General features: G+C 40.3%; 6 protein-coding genes across 14 annotated transcripts in view; 2 read left to right on the top strand and 4 right to left on the bottom strand.

Moving 5' to 3' along the window:
- Positions 1-297: 297 nt before the first annotated feature.
- On the bottom strand, positions 298-2,286 carry LOC125990286 (protein yippee-like 5). Of its 4 annotated transcripts, none has more exons than XM_049757278.1 (3): positions 2,142-2,286; positions 1,037-1,183; positions 298-947 (listed from the first exon to the last, which is right to left on the bottom strand). In XM_049757278.1, the coding sequence occupies exons 2-3, from the start codon at positions 1,175-1,177 to the stop codon at positions 726-728; spliced, it is 363 nt and encodes a 120-aa protein (XP_049613235.1). In that variant the 5' UTR covers positions 1,178-1,183; positions 2,142-2,286; the 3' UTR covers positions 298-725. The 4 variants fall into 4 exon arrangements, with proteins under 4 accessions (XP_049613235.1, XP_049613234.1, XP_049613233.1 ...); XM_049757277.2 differs by lacking the exon at positions 2,142-2,286 and adding an exon at positions 1,534-1,697; XM_049757276.2 differs by lacking the exon at positions 2,142-2,286 and adding an exon at positions 1,477-1,694.
- Positions 2,287-2,835: 549 nt separating this feature from the next.
- LOC125990671 (phospholipase B1, membrane-associated-like) lies at positions 2,836-10,124 on the top strand. The gene is made up of 35 exons (XM_068649338.1): positions 2,836-2,849; positions 2,908-2,959; positions 3,038-3,103; positions 4,054-4,155; positions 4,586-4,648; positions 4,734-4,808; positions 4,880-4,951; positions 5,058-5,118; positions 5,185-5,243; positions 5,375-5,448; positions 5,530-5,573; positions 5,641-5,749; positions 5,825-5,876; positions 5,958-6,038; positions 6,108-6,173; positions 6,233-6,333; positions 6,401-6,482; positions 6,544-6,648; positions 6,719-6,814; positions 6,906-6,977; positions 7,080-7,157; positions 7,221-7,281; positions 7,381-7,439; positions 7,561-7,628; positions 7,691-7,734; positions 7,821-7,920; positions 8,047-8,098; positions 8,158-8,238; positions 8,366-8,431; positions 8,489-8,583; positions 8,653-8,734; positions 8,804-8,908; positions 8,982-9,077; positions 9,150-9,224; positions 9,619-10,124. The coding sequence occupies exons 1-35, from the start codon at positions 2,836-2,838 to the stop codon at positions 9,880-9,882; spliced, it is 2,772 nt and encodes a 923-aa protein (XP_068505439.1). The 3' UTR covers positions 9,883-10,124.
- Positions 5,793-12,814, bottom strand: bpnt1 (bisphosphate nucleotidase 1). 3 transcript variants are annotated; one of them, XR_007488863.2, is made up of 12 exons: positions 12,497-12,814; positions 12,263-12,384; positions 12,098-12,202; positions 11,882-11,989; positions 11,561-11,609; positions 11,108-11,199; positions 10,834-11,031; positions 10,621-10,726; positions 10,380-10,536; positions 9,180-9,227; positions 6,542-6,658; positions 5,793-6,464 (listed from the first exon to the last, which is right to left on the bottom strand). XR_007488863.2 is itself a non-coding variant. In XM_049757249.2 (10 exons), exons 2-9 carry the CDS (start codon positions 12,380-12,382, stop codon positions 10,385-10,387), a joined length of 930 nt encoding a protein of 309 aa, XP_049613206.1. In that variant the 5' UTR covers positions 12,383-12,384; positions 12,497-12,814; the 3' UTR covers positions 7,944-9,227; positions 10,380-10,384. The 3 variants fall into 3 exon arrangements, 2 of the variants coding, with proteins under 2 accessions (XP_049613206.1, XP_049613207.1); XM_049757249.2 differs by lacking the exons at positions 5,793-6,464; positions 6,542-6,658 and having other exon boundaries at positions 7,944-9,227; XM_049757250.2 differs by lacking the exons at positions 5,793-6,464; positions 6,542-6,658; positions 9,180-9,227 and having other exon boundaries at positions 10,184-10,536.
- Positions 12,815-12,960: 146 nt separating this feature from the next.
- Positions 12,961-13,908, bottom strand: saysd1 (SAYSVFN motif domain containing 1). The gene is made up of 2 exons (XM_049757274.1): positions 13,759-13,908; positions 12,961-13,360 (listed from the first exon to the last, which is right to left on the bottom strand). Exons 1-2 carry the CDS (start codon positions 13,906-13,908, stop codon positions 13,037-13,039), a joined length of 474 nt encoding a protein of 157 aa, XP_049613231.1. The 3' UTR covers positions 12,961-13,036.
- A 116-nt stretch (positions 13,909-14,024) lies between these two features.
- grcc10 (gene rich cluster, C10 gene) lies at positions 14,025-16,044 on the top strand. 2 transcript variants are annotated; one of them, XR_007488866.2, is made up of 5 exons: positions 14,025-14,167; positions 14,539-14,603; positions 14,709-14,885; positions 15,212-15,443; positions 15,501-16,044. XR_007488866.2 is itself a non-coding variant. In XM_049757280.2 (4 exons), the coding sequence occupies exons 2-4, from the start codon at positions 14,552-14,554 to the stop codon at positions 15,349-15,351; spliced, it is 369 nt and encodes a 122-aa protein (XP_049613237.1). In that variant the 5' UTR covers positions 14,025-14,167; positions 14,539-14,551; the 3' UTR covers positions 15,352-15,475. The 2 variants fall into 2 exon arrangements, 1 of the variants encoding a protein (XP_049613237.1); XM_049757280.2 differs by lacking the exon at positions 15,501-16,044 and having other exon boundaries at positions 15,212-15,475.
- Positions 15,719-20,028, bottom strand: part of LOC125990270 (cytospin-A) — a 33,919-nt gene continuing 29,609 nt past the window's right edge. Inside the window, exons 4-17 of one of the 3 annotated variants that reach the window (XM_049757231.1) lie at positions 19,893-19,942; positions 19,433-19,637; positions 18,980-19,056; positions 18,280-18,714; positions 17,981-18,054; positions 17,428-17,918; positions 17,271-17,352; positions 17,107-17,182; positions 16,929-17,033; positions 16,826-16,865; positions 16,669-16,762; positions 16,486-16,602; positions 16,355-16,414; positions 15,719-16,277 (exon numbers count right to left, since the gene is read on the bottom strand). In XM_049757231.1, coding sequence (XP_049613188.1) covers positions 16,164-16,277; positions 16,355-16,414; positions 16,486-16,602; positions 16,669-16,762; positions 16,826-16,865; positions 16,929-17,033; positions 17,107-17,182; positions 17,271-17,352; positions 17,428-17,918; positions 17,981-18,054; positions 18,280-18,714; positions 18,980-19,010 — 1,719 coding nt within the window. In that variant the 5' untranslated portion in view covers positions 19,011-19,056; positions 19,433-19,637; positions 19,893-19,942 and the 3' untranslated portion in view covers positions 15,719-16,163. Of the gene's footprint in view, positions 16,278-16,354; positions 16,415-16,485; positions 16,603-16,668; positions 16,763-16,825; positions 16,866-16,928; positions 17,034-17,106; positions 17,183-17,270; positions 17,353-17,427; positions 17,919-17,980; positions 18,055-18,279; positions 18,715-18,979; positions 19,057-19,432; positions 19,943-20,028 lie in introns of all 3 variants that reach the window. The other 2 variants (XM_049757230.1, XM_049757232.2) reach the window with 2 other exon arrangements.

The following is a 20,028-nucleotide window of genomic DNA, read 5'->3' as shown; positions in this document are numbered from 1 at the left end:
CATGACACTTCCCTAATGAAGTGAATAAGGTACACTTCATGGATACTTTAATAGGTACACCACACGAGGTAAAAAATAAAGAAATAAGAAAGTGTAGCTAACGATTTTCTAAAGCATCCGTTCATTTTAAAGTGGAACGCACATCACTAACCGGAAGTGTATTGACGGCCATCTTGCGTTGCCATTTGCTAAGTGCGCTTGCTCTTTGCACAGTGAAAATGCCACTGTGTGGCGTACAGTTGCAACAATAAATATGGGAGGAATTTTACATGTACCCTGTTTTTTATGTCATCAATATGAGGTATTCAGACATATGACTTTATTATGCCAAATATACAGTCCATCAACTTGTCAACAGGAATCAATTATATATGATATCACAGGGCAACTTAAGTTGAACTGTGATGAAAACATATCAAGTCACCAGATAATCAAGTTACATTATCAAAGTGAAATAAAATCATTTCTTAAGTGACCCAAAATGTACTCTCCACAGAAACATCAGCAAACGTCACTGTTGAACATGGTCATTTCTTTCAGATGCACCTTCTCGGTAATGCCTGTTGAATATGATGAAATTCAAAGCATTCTAAAGAGAAATGGAAGCCATGTTGTCGTTACACTTTTCACAAGCACCTCCTCATGTTTGAACCTCTTCTTCAAACGATGATGTTTAGGTTGCTGTTGTCGGGACTCCCCCAGCATGCTGACTTTGCAGCACATTCTCACGAGTTGACCGTGGGCCCGTGCTCAAAGCCCTCGCTCTCCCTCACCAAGGCCCTCTCCAGGATGACTCGGCCCTCCTTGTATCGCTGACTTTCCTCTGTGGCAAATTCATACATCCAGCCCAGCTTGCTGTTGCAGTTTTTGCAGCTGACGTCACGCACCATGTGTCTTCCCGTCAACATGACCCTGTCTTGAACCTCACTGTGCTGTAGATTTACAACCTAGGGAGAGAGCAGAAAACATTCTACAATTTCAGAGCTGAATCCCCCAAAAACCATCAGATGGCAGCTCTGCCTCCACAAGGGAACACCTTGTTGAACAAAAAGGCCCGACCAGTAGCTCCAGTGAAGCGAGTGGAGATCAGCTCGGCTCGATTGGTCAGAATAGTGTCACAGTTGGCACAGGAGAACAGGCAAATGCCTCCAATGTGGTCCAAGAAGATGCGGCCCATTGTGCACTTCATCAAACAACAGAAGATGAGAAGATGCAACAACACAGACACACGAGCCATTCATGGTTAATGCATTTTTTGGAGTGACACATTTCTTAAATGAACATATGAACACTTTCCTGACTTTTGCTGCTTGAATCATTTTGACAAAATAATGCATTTGACGGCTAGCACGCCAGCAAACATGAAAGATTCAGGAGGACATTTAAGCTTGAACATTCGAGTCTAGTTAGGTCTAAATTGTAGCCGATAGCAGCTCTGTTATGACACGTCAAAATATAAAAAAATATATATATTACCTGTATGTTTACAGAGTCAGGCAACGACAAACGGGAAGGACGTGCAACATTTCCTACCTTCCTTGCAAGATATTTAAAGAAGAGATACGACTGAGTGAGCTTTTTAAAACGTTGCAAATCGATTTTGCTTTATGCTCGATGTCAACAAAAACGACGTTTAAAAGGGAGTGAAGGAGTCACGAGGGCGTTTGTTGACGTCCTCCTTCATTTTCTTCTTCGTTCCTGGCAGACTATGTGACGCGCAATTTCTGCAGACTCATGAAACGGAGTTTCGTGTTGTCGCCGTCTTGTGGACATCTGTAGTAAATACATGCATGCGATTTAAAATTGGCTGATAAGTACACAAATAAAACTAATGTACCCTTGCATTTAAAGATTAAAGCTATTTTCTGAATGAGTTTTAATTAAAAAAAAACTTTTAAACTGCTCGTTATCAAAAAAATATGGAAAATAAAATGCACTCTAAATTTGATGTGTAGACATAACTGCCTCTAATTTTGGGGTTAAGATTTTGTTGCACTTTTAAAATAAGTCTTAAAATAATTCTTTGACTTCAATGATGTCCTTTGAACAAGAGAGTCAGGCCCACCCCCTTTGGACGTATTTATGATACCTATCATCGACTATAGTCTGGTACAACTGATAATAGACATTTAGCACCTTACTGCCTGATAGAGTCGACTCAGAAGAAGGACTTCAGGAGAGACGAACGATAAAAATCATTTTTGGATATAAAAAAAAAACCAGGGGATTTTTGATGAAGATGATTCCACTACTTGTTGTAGCCACCTTCCTCAAGTTCTCCTCATGGGCAACAGGTCTGTTAAAAAGAGAAAGACAAAAACATATACAGTCATAAAAATATATATTCTTTTTTTTTTTTTAGTAAATGGTCTGCCTTGTGATCAGATGCTCCAATCTCAGCAACCTCCACTGAATGGTATCAAGAGCACATTATGGAGTGTATGTAGTTGATGCATAATCTAAAATAATTTTGTTTCTTAAATAGTAAACAGTGTCAAGCCTGCAGACGTTGCGGTTTTAGCCTCGATTGGACTGCACATGCACAGGTGACCTTTATTTATTTATTTTTTTTCATCATAATTATTTAATTGATGCATATTTTATTTGTCTCCAGCACCGGGTTATCCACTGTCGTATCAAAACTTCAAGGTGAATTTTCAACCTTTATCCATTTGAACTACTTGCTTAGAAGATTAGCACTGATACTGAACATTGTACCGAATTACACTTGACTTTTTTTTTTAATATGAACATTTGGGTTCTTTTCCTCCACTATCAGAATTGATGAGCATGTACAATCCTGCACTGATTGATACTTATTTGGAGGAAGCAGATATGACTGGAGCCAGGTAAACCTGCTTCTTTAAAATCATATGACAATTGCTTGAAGTTGAAATGTTCTTGTAGCACACTAGTGGAGCAAGCAGAAGAGGCATCGCTCCATCTCCAGAACAATCAGGTATATTTGAGATCCAATCCAATCCAATGCATACTTCATCTAATGTGCATTTGAAAACTCTGATTATTTCAATTTCAGCATTCTTGGAAGCTGGTACTTCTTTTTGTGCAAGTGGACCAGTTCTGTGCACGTGACCAACAGGAGGTGACGACCCCAGCTCTGCAATAATGTCAATCAAATTGGCAATCCAATTCTGAGATTGGATAAGAATGCATTTGACTTAACAATCAAAACATAACACTGAATATTCAAAGCTTCTGAATATAAATGACATTGAGTTACACCTACTTGAATGAAGTTTAGCGTGTAACCTGCAAGCTCAGCTTTCACAAGAACTTTTTGTCCATGCTGGTTTCTACTTGGATAGTCGAGTCAGCACCTTTGGAGACATGATGCAAGCCGTACCATAAAAACAGAGCTCATGGTGATGCGTGCTGAGAGATAAAGCAAAAGGTTCACGGCGTCTCCGCGCACGTTGTGCTTGTTCTTACAGGTCGAGGCTGTTATCAGATCAGTGCGTGGTGAGGTGGACGCTGCTTTACAGCTGCTGCATGCTCAGGTTGGCTTTACGTGATATCTTCTATCTCATCTTCATGTTATCATCATCCTGATTTCTTCATTTTGTCTGATTGTCCGATTGTGCTGCAGTTGAAGCGGACTCTGGTCAGTGTTGCGTTATGGGATGGAGAGAGCTACACTTTCCAAAGAAAGTATGTGCTTAGCAAATAATTAACAGCGAGTACACGCTTTCCATATTCATGATAATTTATTATAGCTTTTCACGAAAAAATGATTTTTACTTACAAAGATGCCGGGGTGTGTGCTCACATGCATGATCTGATGTATTTATTCTTATGGATGAATCCATTTTGCCCTCAAAGGTTATGCCCAGGTTTGGAAGAAAATCAAGGTGGAGAGGTCAGACTTTTAAAAGCCATGCTGACTCATGCCTTGCAGGTTTGTGTCATTCTCTGTCTAGCTCTTTACTCGAGTACTACAAAATGAAATGACTGTATACGTTTTATTTGTAACATTTTTTTCTAAGATGACAAGGCGACTTTGCTGCAGGAAGTCACTTGCATGATTTGTTACAGGCATCTCTGTATGAGCTCATGGCGGAGAGAAACTGGGACAGAGAAGACTTCAGTGTCATCGTGCAGGATCAACCTCTTGTCAGACACCTCGCTTCTGCTAACGTGAGCATTTTCATTTCTGGGTTACTAAGCAACCATTAATTGATTTGTTTCTATTGATTGTGTGGAGGTATTCCTATTTGTTTTTCTTGTGGGAAATTCCTTTCACCAAGTATTCTTGGATTGTAGTTTAGTCGTGGTAGAATAAAATAAAATAAAATAAAATGAAATTCTTGGATTGTAGTTTAGTCGTGGTAGAATAAAATAAAATAAAATAAAATGAAATACAATGAAATAAAATGAAATAAAATGAAATTCTTGGATTGCAGTTTAGTCATGGTAGAATAAAATAAAATAAAATGAAATAAAATAAGATAGTGAGTAGCAATCCATGAAAGGCATAGAACTGCTAAGAGTGACAAAAAAATTTGAACATGCCATTTTGTGACAATCACTTCTAGTACCACAATGTTCATTGTTATCCTCGGTGCAGAGCGGCAAGTCACAAGCGTCCCATGAAACTGATAAACTGATGGTGCAGTTGTGGACAAACCTGGTGAGGCCTAACGTCAGCGATGCGCCTTCCTTCCTTCCATCCATCCGGCCGCTCACACTCCGCCATTGTCAAACGTGTCTTTCAGCTGCAGCCTGCAAGCGACAACAAACAGAACACCGATGACAACGGAAACATCATTACCTTGCAATGTCCAACTATCGTGAGTACATGCACATCCACACTTTTGATTAGTCAGGTAAAAAGTATTACAAATTTCTCCCGCCCTTAAAGGACCGTCCCTTCCTGAGGACAGAGGGGAACTCTCCTACAAATGACAGCAGCACTTCTCCTCTCATATCTCCTGTAAGTCGCCTTTTAAGTTACTTGAAGCCAAATGGGAGTTTTTGAGGCAGCGTTGTGCGTTTCTTGTTTGGTTCTCACTCTGGATGTCCTGCATGCGTGCGCCCAGGATATGGGCACAGTCATGGCTTGTGAGGACATCGGCCCTTCCGTCTCCACACCAAATTCTGGTAAATATTGATTTCATATAGGATGATTAATTGTCTGGAATTGTAGTAATCTTTGTGTTTTATCAGTGCATGAGCTAAGGCCTGGAGATATACGGGTGGTGGCTGCTGTTGGAGACTCTCTGACAGTGAGTGACGAAAATGATGACGATGGAAAATATTTGATAAAAGGCTGTTTAAGTATGGTTGTCAATTAGTGCTAACTGATAAGAATGGAAAGAAAAATTTAGTTAAATGTAATCTTTTTTTTTTGTGCTAGGCAGGAAATGGAATAGCATCCAGCCCGACAAACGTTCTGGATGTCCTGACTCAATATCGAGGTTTATCTTGGAGGTGGTGCCTTACTCTTGACTACTTTACATTTTTCAAATTCCTCTTTTTAGTCTGCCAATTAACATGTTTCAATCTCTGCAGTGTTGGTGGGGACGAAAACCTCACAACCGTAACAACTCTGCCCAGTGAGTGCATTTTTAACTTGCATTGGACATCAAGCTGTATTAAAACTTTTTTGTTTTGTTCTAATAGATATTTTAAAGCATTTTAATGCCAACGTGACGGGTTTCTCTGTTGGGCAAGGGAAACAATCCACGCCTCAGGCTTTTCTCAATCAGGCTGTGGCTGGAGCAAAAAGCAAGTAAGTCCTCCTTGATTTCATTATTTCTTCTTATTTCTAATCATTCTTGTGTTTTTTAAAATTTCTATTAAATAGGGATGTGCCATCTCAAGTGCGCGCCCTTGTGGCGCGGATGAAGAATGACTCCGTAAGTCTTACTGCTGTATAAATTGTACAATTTAAAACCGGCTAACATTTAATACGCCTTTGATATTTGCTTCCCATTCAGAGCATCAATTTCAAATCCGACTGGAAAGTGATCACTTTGTTTGTAGGCGGAAACGACATCTGTGACTACTGCTACAATTCGGTGAGTACCTTCTGTTAAAGAAGCCCAAAAAAAACAAACACAAAAAGCTTCACTATTCTTCATTTACAGCTCTTCTTCTCAGTGGAAAATTATGTCAAAAATGTCAGAGAGAGCCTGGATTATCTACACAAAGAGGTAAATTTGACACAGCGCCGCTGGAATTTCAATGTCTTGACGGCAAGCATCTCCTGCAGGTTCCACGAGCTCTTGTGAACTTAATCGAACCCCTGGACATTATCCCCTTGCGAAAAATGCACGTGGATGCCTCATTAAAATGCCCTACCTGGCTAGTCAAGTGAGTATCACAGCATGCGTCACCATGACGACCACCAATCATCTTATTTCTATCTATCCTTTTGCAGTTTTCTGTGCCCTTGTGTTACCTTACCTAAGCCCACCTCGACCTCACTGGAAAAACTGGAGAACCTAAACAGACAATATCAGGTAAGACGGAGCAGAAAGCCATACTGGAACATCAACGACAATGTTTTTCTCCGACTCACAGGTGATGCTGACGGAACTGGTCGAGTCCAATCGTTACGACACCCGGCCGGACTTCACTGTGGTCATTCAGCCTTTTTTCAGAGAAATCATAGTTCCCGTATTGCCAGTCAGTATTCCTGCAAATATGGTGAAGATTGCATGATTAGATTAGGTCTCAGTTAAACGTTCTCTCACAGGACGGCCGCCCTGATCGCTCGTACTTCAGTGCCGACTGTTTCCACCTGAGCCAGAAGGCCCACACTCTGATGGCTCGCTCCTTGTGGAACAACATGGTAGCAATCAAACTGAGCATATCTGAATTTGAACGCATTTAGCAATGCCTGTGTATATATATTTGATTATATTTATTTATTGTTTTTCCAGCTGGAACCACTAGGAAATAAAACATCCTTTCAAGATTTCCGCAAAGACATTCAACTGAAATGTCCCTCAAAGGTAGGCCATGAGATTTTTTTTTTTCCTCCCGTGCTTTGTTTCAATTAAATTTAGGAAACTAAGATTACTGATTAAATTACTGATCAAATTGTTTGTTCACAGACTTCCCCATTTATCCGCACCTATCGCAACAGCAACTACACATACGCTGCTCCTCCACCAACACCAGCACCTAACACAGTAAGCAATAATAAATGGAAATTTCAATAAACAATCAATAACGACTATTACTTTGGTCTCCAGAACTGGGGAAGTAATTTCTCCTGTGTGGACCTTGCTCCATCTCCCTCTGTGCCAACATCAGGTGCATGCATACGGCGTGAAATGATATCAGTCAATATGTGATAATCAGCTACCAGGAAATACTCATGAAAGAGGACACAACCTTCTATTATGTTCATAGTTCACAAGCTCAGACCAGCGGACATCAAGGTGGTGGCGGCATTGGGAGACTCCACAACGGTTGGTGTCCAAATGAATAAATGACAATAAACTTCATAACCTCAGCAATTACTTGTCATTGACGCTCATAAATTTGTTATCAGCTCACACTTGTTATCAGTCCCTTTTCATTTCTCCACAGGCTGGCACGGGGGCTAAAGCCAGGAATCTGTTGGAGCTCAGTCGGGAATATAAAGGCGTGTCTTGGAGGTAAACCAAATCATCAATTTTGAAAGACAGTTTAGAACTGACGTGACGTTGTTCACCCGTAGTATCGGAGGAGACCGCACACTGGACACCGTAACAACACTACCAAGTATGTTGATAAGGACTGACTAGAACATCTTCTTGAAGACACTGACACACTTTCCTGTCCTTTCATTTCACAAATCATCTTCACAGACATCCTAAGAAAGTTCAACTCAGCACTCAAAGGCTTCTCCAAAGGTCAAGGTTCAAGACAGAGTGGCTTCAACATGGCCACAACAGGAGCCAAAACCTCGTATGTGACGATATTTACTTCTCTAACCGAGTTCTTAATGGTGCATTCAGGAACCTGTGAAGAATCAGACTAAAGTGTTTAAGGTTGTAGTCACCTTAGCTCATTTTTACATCTGTCCTGCCATAGGGACATCCAAGCACAAATCCAAGTTCTCATAAAGGCCATGCGAGAACACAAGGTGAGAACTCATAACAAGCTGTTGTTGTTATGATGTGCTAATCATTTGTGGCCATACAGGAGGTGAACTTTGACACGGACTGGAAACTTCTCACAATATTTGTAGGGATGAAAGACCTTTGCCAATACTGCACTGACCAAGTAAGTGTTGAAGGACACTATTTGCCTTCTAAAAATATATTTCAGATGAAAATAAACTATGAAACAGTTGCTAACCAAAACAACAGCACCAATGTTGCTAATAAATTTGTCTTGATGTTTTCTGCAGAACAATCTGTCACCGAGTAATTACAGTCACAATCTAATGCTCGCGTTGGATGAACTTTACCAAGAGGTGAGTAGCATGAATTCAACATGTCTTCCAAACGTACTAACATTTGTGCCTGTGCAGGTACCCAGGATGTTGGTCAATCTGGTGGGGATAATGCAAATGGACACGATAAAGCAAATCAAGAAAAACACTCTGGGATGCTCCTTGCTGCAGAGGTTTGTTTTAAATATTTACACTCAGATTTCCTTTCATTGAACAGTGTTTTTCTATTTTTTTTTTTGCAGAACAATCTGTCCTTGTGTTATCAACCCAACTGAAAACTCCCCAGAGATAAAGGAAATAAAACAAATCAATCTTGAATACCAGGTACTACACGAAACTCCCTCTCCCCTTCAACTCCTACAAAAAAAACTCATTGCTATTTTTTCATCATAGGCTGAAATCCATAATCTTATTTCTGGATCTCGTTATGATGGGAAAGAAGATTTTGCTGTTGTTCTTCAGCCATTTTTACACAATTTCTTCATCCCTTATATAGGGGTAAGTAAATGGGAAAAAAATAACTAATGAGAATCAATCCAAATTGTGACTTTGGTGGGGTTTTTTTTCTAAGGAAGGGGAGGCAGACACCTCTTTCTTCTCTGTGGACTGTTTTCAAATCAGTGAGCGGACTCATGCAGAGATGGCCATCGGGCTTTGGAATAACATGGTGAGTAATCCAGTCATCTACTTTTCTTTAAATAGATGGAATTTTGTTCTAAATGTTTTTTTTTTTTTGCAGTTGGAGCCTGTAGGTAGGAAACAAGCTTACAACAACTTCACGTATGACCGCTCCAAGATTCACTGTCCCACGGAGGTACTGTATGAGGACAAAGCAAAATCAGATTGCATAAGTCAGGTAGATTCTGATAGCAACAGATAACGGCTATAAACATTGATTACATCGCATATCACACAACAGAAAACGGGATGATCTAAGAATAAAAAGTGCATAAAGCGATTATGTTTCATTGTAAAAGCCAGGTAATATATTCAAAATGGCCGTGCCGTGTGCGAAATATTATTATAGTGGCAATACTAATAGAAAGTTAAGATGAAGACTTTCAGTAGGGGGAATAAGTTGGAGCTAAATTTTGTACTTGATTAATAAAATGTATAATTAGTTTGACAGTAAAATCAATTTTAAAAAGTCTAGTGTACTTATTTAATGCCAGTTTCCCAATTGCCAATTTTTCTTATTTCCCCAACAGGCTAGTCCCTTCATCTTCACCAAAGTCAACAGCGCGCCTCGTCCAACTTTGACAACCACGACGGCCGCCTCCCATCCCACGACCTCGCCAAACAGTGTTGTGCCCCTGTGCGCGACCCCCCAGCCGCTGTGGCTTCCAATTGTAGTGGGAGTTGTTAGCTTACTGGTGGGAATCACTTCTGCCTGGTTCGTGTGCTCTTTCATACTCGCTAAAAGACACAAGACGGAGGAGTGCCCGGTAGAATTGCGAGCAGTAGCATTGTAATGCAATTAAAAAAAAAAACAATGAAAAGAATGATGAAATATTGTAATCTTTTGTATGTATCTTTCCTTAGTTTATCATTGACTTAATATTTAAAAGTTTTATATTTTGTATGATTAATGTACAGTGTTAATAAAACCCGATGTAACTTACTGCTTTTATTTTGTAATTTCAATGTTTGTTCTATGGGTGAAAGATACATTTTTACATTACATGAAGCGTTGAAATTTATTCCGGCAACCGAATTCCCCTGATGTTTGTTGAGTATCTGAACAAACACATGAAAATACAAAGTAATACAGTATACAGATTGAGAATAATAATTTATTCATCCAAATTGAGTTGATTTACTACTCTACATTAAATACGAAATACATATTAAAGAGTGACAACTTTCTTTTGGGCATCAGCCTAATTTTTCCTTTTAAATCTTGATTAAATTGACTGTGTTGAAAGTACAACGTATAATTTATGATATTAGCCTATGTGATGTTACATACGAACGTCAGTCGGACTTGAGGGCTTGCAGCACTGACTGAGGCACTCTGCTGACGTAGTGCTCGTGGTTCCTGAGCGTGGCAAGAACGCCGCCGGAGTTTACGCGCTTCACATCGGCGTCGTAGCGGTATGGATTATTATGCATGTCCGTCAGCTTACCTGGTAGACAAAAAAAAAAAAGGGAACACATTAATGAGTGGAGCTGGATGAATTCAGTGTTGAATCCAAAGTGATCTTTCGTGCCTCCAACGCAGCGCAGAAGAACTTCGGGAGCACACGTGTCCCATTTCTTGGTTCCTGGACTTGCAAAGACGTAAGCGGACGCTTTTCCCTCAATAAGCTGGATGATCTGGAAACAAATAACTCAGTCATAACAAATAATCACATTTTGTCAAAATAGAAAGACATCAAAATGGCAAAATGTTATATCAAAGTTGAAAGTCAAGAACATCATACCTTGTTTCCTGCACCGCCGACTCGTAAAACCTCATGAGGTTCCATGGCATTGACGCAGTCTGTTATAAGCTTGCTGCTATGAGAACGGGTGGTGGTCACAATGCGTTTGTTGTCCGGAACTTCTTGCAACTGAAATCCAAAGGCACCCAGGCCCAGCATTGCCCACATGGTTCTTCCCAAACGCGCCCCTGGCCCAAGCTGACAAGAGAGAAGCATCTCGAGTCAAGTGTCACCAAAAGCGAGAAGCATTGGCAAGCTTTATTTTGGTCTGAACCTGGTAGTTGTAGAAAGGCTGGTTGATGACACCTGCGATGGCTCTGCCTGCATAGGCAATTCCGATCAACACCGTCACATTATCCAGAAGACCTGAAGAACATGCAATATATTATGACTGATAGTGCTACAACATTAACACTAATAAATACTAACTAAATGATTTAACAACTTACAGTAACTATTCTAAAAAAAGTAGGTATGCAAATCAAAAATTGAAATCAAGTTAGTCAAAAAAAACCTAAAATGTGAATATAATAAATGTGTGGTCTTCAAAAAAAATACTACACTTACATTTAATTCTGTTAATTAAACGATGAGTGTAATGTTCTTTCAAAGTGGTCATAAAAATTGAATTAAGTTTCAAGATACTGTATCTGCCACCAGTACAAATATTTACCATTTGCTTATCAATAACTAAAGGTAATAGAGTATTTGTAGAAAGTGAACTCACCTTCAGTGTACTCTTTTGTGCCATCAACTGGATCCACCCACACAACTAGCTAATATTTTGAAAAGACACAAACAGAAAAAAATAAAAAACCCTAAGGTTGAATTAAATTCGATATACCGCAAGAGGTATTTGGACAATGGCTGACTTCGAAAAATAATCCACAGAATTTCTGTGACAGAAGTAAATAATATTCTGAAGAAATTGAATATTCTTCAGATGTCAAAATTACAGAAGTAACAAACGTGACCAAGTGAAGTTACCGCAGTAACTGACATTTAAATAATATGATTGCAAATAGTTTCAAAACATACAGGTTGTTACCTCCTCCTCTTTCACTCCACTATATTCAGCTGGACAAACATTCTGAAGGATTTCTTCTGCCTGGCCATTTACAATCAGGTCCTCCGTAACCTCCTCAGCTGGGAGTTCCTGCATGGAGTCATTTGTTTATAAATCCATCCATTATCTCTGGGCATTATGGCTTATGATTAATGTAACATTCCGATTTTGGGAAGACACAAAACAAAATGCACTCACCTCCTCGGCAATGATAGTAATTTTAGGGAAGCGTCTGGACAGTGAAGCACATATGCTCCTCTGTGCAAGTCTGTCAGCAAGTGTCTGCAGATCATGGGCCCCCTCCTTCAGGCAAAGGGGAAACAAATGAGTCTCATTTTTAACACATTTATGGACATCCCTCACCTTCTCCACTATGCCGAGTTCTCCGCGTTGAAGTACTTTTCTCACAATTTCTCCAGCTTTCTCGGCCACGGTGTAAGCCGACGCCACCAAACGAAGTATCACAGCTGGACTCCCTGACATTGCTTAAGGAACAATACGTATATATTTATAATAGACGAAGCTAGCATGCAGAAATACTAACAATTGCTACAGAAATACATTAGAATTAAGTAGCAAAGCAGAAGGAATACTTACTAGTGTAGGCAAATTCACAAGGAAAAGCTTTCAATTATCGTAAATGAATTTGAAATGGAGCCAGCAAACATTCGTCCAATGTAGTTCCAGCCGGGCAAAAGCACTCCGTAACAGATGGGCGTCTCTCTTGTGCAACAAAGTACTTTAAATGTAATAAACCACCACTATTTCATGTTGTGAAAATCAATTATGACAGCATGATTTTTCTCAGGGCTCCATAACAACATTAATAATAGTGATTGTTGCGGAATTGTCGATAAACTAAACCCGGAAATGGGAGTCGATTTAAACAAACAAAACTTAACCCGGAAGTGAAATCGGGTATGTCTTCCGAGTTTAGTTCGTAAAAATGAAACACTGCCTTTGGTGGACGTTTGATGAACTTCAATCCCCCATGCTATAAACCTTAAAAAAAATAATAATTTTAAGCATCTCTTCTTTCAGCAAAAATGACACATATTACGGAAATGTGAAACAGTAATTTAAATAGTAGCCAACAGACAAATGACATTCAATGACATTACTATTTCAAGTCAAGATTCATCTATTTGCAAGGGGTCTATAGCCCATTTCTGCTTCCATCTGCTCTGCAGTGAGAGCGCCGGGCAGCGGCTCACAGTTCGGATTGAAGACAGAATACGCGCTCATCTCCTCAGGCTCCCGATCCTTCGGGTCACGAAGTCCCTCGTACATCCAGTAGAAAAGAGAGATAACGAAAAATGCCCAGCCAAACTCCAGCTCCACAAACAAACCGAGCAGCATCACCCAGATCAGGACTTTGAGTAGGGTGATGTTGGAGAAGTCAAATCTTCTTGTGGACAGCCATCTCCCCCAGGAGCTGTCCAGCATCCAGTCCCTACAAGCCTGTGGGAACACAAGAATCCTCTATATTTCAGTCTTTCAACAGTAGTCACATTTCTGCAGTCCTTCGTGGATGCAAATGGATTATTATTGCATTGTTTCAAAGTAAGACATTTGCAAACACCTGCTTTTAATTTGGTAAACAATATTTATGCCAATTTACTGACAAGGTACTGATCAAAAGTCTCAAATAATGACTTGTTTAGATATGGAGAGCTAAGTACGGACAAGCTTGTCGTCATAGAAACGAAATGTTTGTGTACGGAGTTCAGCTAGGGAAGAAAGTATGTCAAAAATAATTACAATTCCTTCTCCTTGGTTTATTTTGACACAAGCACACGGTCTTATTTGCGAATAACTACTTGGACTGCTTGAAACGCTTTAAAAACACAATTATTCACCTCATCTTGGGAGCTCGGGTTTGTAATTTGCTCATCAAATGGAGTTGACGGCGCTTCAGCGATTGTTGGGGGAGCACCGGTGCCTTGCTCCCGACCGGAACTCCTTTTAGACTGTCGCCGAGCCCTGAAATCTGCAAGCTTCCGCTCCATTTGGGAAAATAAACTGTCACGATTTTGTCAGCAGACGCTGAAGTTCATCCATCAAGCCTGTCGACACCTTCAACGTTCAAATGTGCTTTGAATGCCACGTATCTACGTCTTAGTGACATTTCCGTATGACCACTCTGACGTTGTTTACTTTAACCAGCTCGTTTGCCTGAAAGCAGGATTTGCTGTCGTAAAACGTCTGTCGCTAACCTGTACCGTCGTTGCACGAAGCTATTTTTCTTGCTTTGTTTTCATCGTTGTGGTGAGTTGGATACTAAAATACTAAATTTGCAGATTTATTTTAAATGTTTTTTTTATCAGTTATGTGTTTTGTAGAAGAACTTGGGGTTAACGAGACATCGTCGATACGTCAACTCCAACCACACCTAGTTCATGTCAACTATTCCACACTATTTGATTTATAAAGATCAATTTTACAGTTTGCGTTAGTCTGACGTATGGCAGTCAAGCATAACAGATACGTGATGTGACGTTTGCATGGAACAGATGACAACTCAATATCGTAGTTAACCTTAATATATCGACCGAATTCAATCGATATGACTGCTTCTCCTTTTACACATTATTATGTGTGCAACAATACAGAATTATTTCAATCGTGTTTTCTGTCAGTCTCTTTCCAGACATGGCCTCTGCACCAGCACAGCAGCCTACCCTGACTGTGGAGCAGACAAGAGGTAAGTATATTATATTATATCATACATGCATACTAATAAGGGAAGTTCTTCCACTTCACTGAGGTAGGTAACTTACTAATGGTCAGGTATGTGTTTGTGTCCTAGTGGTACTCAGCGAGGTGATACAGGCTTTCTCTGTTCCGGAAAATGCGGTGAGGATGGAAGAGGCGCGGGAGAGCGCATGCAACGACATGGGCAAGATGCTGCAGCTGGTGCTCCCCGTGGCCACGCTCATTCAACAGGAAGTCATCAAAGCGTACGGCTTCAACAATGAAGGAGAAGGTGAGGTCAAAATGCAGGTGGTCCTCGGTTTACGTTGATTCGTTCCGAGGTGGCAACGGAAATCGAATTTCGGTGCAAGTATGAGAAGTGTGTCTGGAGACCGTCGTGAACCGAGGACCCCCTGAAATTGAAAACTCATGACACTAGTTCTGCAGGTCCATTATGTGAGGCTTGGAATGTTGTGGATTGGTCAAGAAAGATAAAGAAAGGGCTATAAAATTGGAAATTCTGTGAAAATGTGGTAAAGATTGAATAATTGGGATTGGTAGAGAAATTTCAAAGTGGTCCAAAAAGTGTTTTAACCTCAGATCTGAATCTCATTTAAGGTGTCCTGAAGTTTGCCAGATTGGTCAAGATGTATGAAACCCAGGATCCTGAAATAGCAGCCATGTCATCCAAACTCAAGTCTCTCCTCCTGCCGCCTCTCTCCACACCACCCATAGGTGGCGCCATTCCAGCCTCATAAGAATGAGGATCAGTGTCAATGTCACTTTCTTTGAAAGGATACATATACATTATGAAGAACTTGTGTGACACCATTGTCATTTCATCAACTATATATATATATATATATATATATATATATATATATATATATATATATATATATACTGTGTATTTATCACATTTCCATTAACAAAATTTCCACATGACTTTGTATACCATGCCATATGCAAATAAATTGTTTTTATGTATTCTTAGTTTCTTTAACACAATTGTGCACACGATTAAACATTAGTGCATCTAAAATCTACCCCATCCTTTATATGTATGTATTCATAATAGTTGCTTTTATTTCCAGTACTTAATTCATAAAATTTAAAAGGTAATAGTTTTATGCAGACAAATTAGACCTTTATTTTTGCATTAAGTCTCAGGCAACAACTTTTAAATAAAAAGAAACACTGACCCATTTCCCTAACATGTTCCTCGGACAAATAGGATTAAAAACAAGTTTATGTCTAAGTTTGGCAGGCAATGAATGTGACCATTACAAACAAACATGAGGCTTAACGGCCAAGATAAATAATGCTAGTGTCCCTATCGTCACCTTTAAAGTGCTCATTTTCTTCAAAAAGAAATTCAGTGCAAATCAGTAGTTCAAAGCCCACTAAAGTTCTGTTAGATTTATGGATTTATCATTAAAAAAATAAAACAATATGGTTGTGCAATCAGTGCAACAAACCTACTTGCTTATCTTACCCAGCGTGAGCAACGCCATTAGAGAAACGACTACTAGGGATTTGCAAAAAAAATAATCGCCGAGTCATATTACAGTCACACAGTCGACACTTCATCACACTTCATCTCAAAGTGATGAAATATGCTTTCGACATAACGTAGTACTTTATGCCAGTCTGGACCTTCATCCGTCAGCATCTCATCCACCGACTGCCGCACGGTAACCATGAAAGTGCAAAATAAATATCAGCAGGGTCAAAACAATATTAATGAAAATAAACCCTCACCAGAGTAGCTTTGATCCCAATGGACTCTCCTGTCCGAAAAGCCAGATTTAAATTCTCTTTCTGGAGGGAGGAATAAATAGGATTGGAGAAGAAAAGCAGCTTTTCCAAAAATGTCAATGTGTTACTCCTACCTTTTCTGCCGGGTTGAGACTGTTGTAAGGGATACGAGAAGGTAGATAGTTATGATACAAAGCACAAAAGGCCAAACCGTCCACCCAACAAGTGCTGAAGTTTGTGATCTCAATGTGCTGTAAGTCAAAATGCTCATTTGAGTATACATGAAGACTCCCAAACATTAATTTGCAATCTCCAACCTGATAGCCTTTGGTCCGACTTTGACATTGGTTCAACATGACCTGTCTTGTGCTGCTGTGACGTCGCGGCGGAGCACGTGTCGATTCCGGAGGTCTGGAAAAGAAGTTAAATGTGCTTCCAACTTTTGCTGTTCAATTCATTCAAAGCCGTACTCACTTGATAACAACATCTGAGGGTGTGTTTTCTTCCTGTTTTCCTGCAACATATAAAAACAAAGTTCAAATTGTTCGGTCTCTTGGGCAGTTGCGGTACAAATTACCCAGAAGTGGCTTTGTGTATGCGGCTTCCATTTGTAGTTTGGACGCATAGGAGAGGACATCTGGTTTGGATGAAGTCTCCGAATCTCCAACAGTCTCCACTAACACTGTAAGAGTTTTTTTGGGAAAATTAGATTTTTTTTTTGGGCTATACCGCAACTTAATGTGTCTTAGTATTACCTGTCTGACAACCTGACAAGTTGTCCTGCCGCTTTAAAAGATGAGACAGCTTCCTCCCTCGCGTTGGCTCTTCTCTCTGCCAATTAAAAAAAAAAAATAAATAAATAAATCTAATTAACATGAGCAATTTTTTTTACATTAAATGGGTTCTGTATGAACTCAACCTTCGGTGATGGCAATGTGGATGTTGTTTTAATCGAGTTATTGTTATGAGAGTCAAGAGGCAATTGGAGACGGGGCACATTCCTGAGGGAGAAAAGTAAATATGAAAAAGTGCAAGCATGAAATCCAATACAAGACAGATTGGGAACTTGCAAAGACCTTTCAGATGACATCAAGGTCTTCTTTGGATCACTCGCACCTCCATTTTTTTTCTGCAGAGCATCCACGTACGCCTTTCCTCTCCCCCTTGCTGTCAGCTGCGTGGTTGCTGACTTTTGGGCGTCCTTCTCATCAGAAGCTTCATGCTCCTCTTGTTTTTTCACACTGCCCACGTCAACCTTCTCCATCTTTATCTCATGACACCCCGCAGGGTTGCTTTTGTCTTCTGTGAACCTTCCATCCATTTTCTCCTGCTTTTTTTCCAGTGAGGACAGTTGAAATGACTTGTCCGTGTGTTTGGAGCGTAGACGTTGGAGCTCCCGCTGAGTCTCTAGCAGCTTTTCGTGGGTCTGGGCCAGCTGCTGCTGCAAACATCTGCGGTCCTCCTGGAGCTCGATGAGGGCCTGCTCCGATTCCGTCCGCATTCGCTCAGCCGCGGAAACAGTCGCCAGCAGGTCCAACTGGAATTGCTCCCATTCTGACTTCTCATTCTGTAGAAAAAAATAAATAAATCCAAGGCCTTACAAAATTCAAATTTGCAGAGGGGACTCACCTTTAGAGTCTCCTGCAGGATGTTCACGTCCTCAGCCAGTTTGTCTCTCTCTGTTATCAGATGTCTGACCAGTTCTGACAAGATAAAGAAAATGTCAAATTAATGTGAATGAGAATAAATGCTGATGAATGTCTAGCAAGTTTTTTTTTTGTATTTGCTGCTATCTTGTGGAATCAATTGTAATTTTTAGACTAACACCACCACCACCCGAGCAGGATTTGAATCCCAATCCCAGTGTCCAAGGTCACATTAAATTTGAGCCAACCAACAAGACTGGGAGGCGAAAAGACGTGGCCTACCTACAGCTTCCGTGCTGAAGTTGAGGCCCAGCATGGTGCGGTGACGCTCCATCAGGCCCAGCAAAGCTCGACTCAGTTCTTCTCCAGACCTCTCGGCCGCAGCCTGGGTCTCCAGCCCGCTGTCCTTCTCCTGCCAGCTCTGCTCTAACGGCCATACCCTGGACGAATTCTGCGATGTCAGGCTGCAAAGATTGATCGCCGGGGCCTCGTCGTGGCTCTCCTCTTCGCCTCTCTCATCCGAAGACTTTTCTTTGCTTAAAACGGACCATTCGGAGGGTTGTTCCACTGCCAAGGTGGTACCCTGGGAGGCGTTGGCGGCCATCTTGAGCGAGGGTGTCTGCGATCTGTTGGCGAAGCTTGCGGAGGACATGGCCAGGGCTGCCAGATCTGTCTCCGAGGGCATTGCGAGAGCTTGGAAGAACTCTAAAGGAGAGCCTGAATGCAGGGGAAGGAAGGTTAAAGGTTCATATGATATAATGTGTAATTTTGTTCTAGAGTGTGTGCATTAAAAACATTTGTTATTTAAAAAAAAAATATTGTGTTGAGTCAGATATCTCCATCATCTCACTGGCTTGAAAGAAAACAAATCTGACAAAACATTTTAAATGATAGACTGATTTAATTTTTAATTTGGGAAAGTTAGTAAGGAAAAAATCAGACTAAAATATTGTGTGGGACTTTTCTGGAGTACGTTGTGCACCTGCTGAGGAGCGGTAGTTCATATTCCCCATTGTGATGCAGGGTTAGATGAAGATGTCTGGACAAGAGGGAGGCAATCTAAAAGAAAAAAAAGATGAGTTTGAACAGTGCATATATATATATAATTATTATTATTATTTTTTAGCAATACAAGATTCTGCATGATTAAAAACATGGCAACTCTGAAGCTACAGTAAAATAACAATTAACTAAAATCCTTTCCATATACAATGTCCTTGATTGACCTCATAGTGTGACGTTGGCAACATATTAAACGTGATCACATGCAATGACGCGTGTGGTGTGAGAATTGCTCCTTTTAAAAACCAATTCGGACTTTTGTAGGAATCTTAGTGTGAAAATGGAGTGGCTCCAGTGAGCACAAACTCCTCGTCCCAAAACTACATTTTAATGATTAAATACGTAACAGTCAGACATTCACATACACTCATACCTTTGCACGTTTTTCACTTCCTGGGCCGGTTCAAGCCAAGCGTCCACCCCTGCAGATCGATCTCCGGCCCCTCCTCGAAATCCACGTAAATGACGTGCATGGTTGCTCTAATGTGCATAGAGCTTTAGATATGCAGGCGCCATTCCGAAGTTAATGCGGACTCTGAAGCTGCACGGTCAGCACTCCAAAACTGCTACTTCCTCGCCTTTAATGCGTCAAAAAAAAAAAAAAAAAAAAAAAAAAAAAAAAAAAAAAAAAAGACGGAGGAACAGGCGCAGCAATGCAGTTCGGTTTTTATGATAAAACGATCAGGGGAAACGGTCAAATTAGTATGTCTGAATAAATACGAATTATTATATATTTTTTAACACGTATTATTGAAAAAGCTACAACAAATAAGTAAATAGCTTCAACAATTCAACAGTCAGGAAATATTACCTGTGTAACGTAAATAACTTACCAAGAATAATTTCGGACGTGTTTCTTTTATTTACAGGTAGAGTTCAACACCTGACAATGAAACAAAGGAAATCAGAAGCCTAAAAAACGTCACTTCCGGAAAATTGAGTCACGAAAAGTGTTTCGGTAAAAGGAAT

Source organism: Syngnathus scovelli, chromosome 20 (genome assembly GCF_024217435.2).
Source record: "Syngnathus scovelli strain Florida chromosome 20, RoL_Ssco_1.2, whole genome shotgun sequence".
NCBI lineage: Eukaryota > Metazoa > Chordata > Actinopteri > Syngnathiformes > Syngnathidae > Syngnathus > Syngnathus scovelli.
The sequence above is the reverse complement of the archived record's forward strand: the minus strand, read 5'-3'. Positions and strand labels throughout refer to the sequence as shown.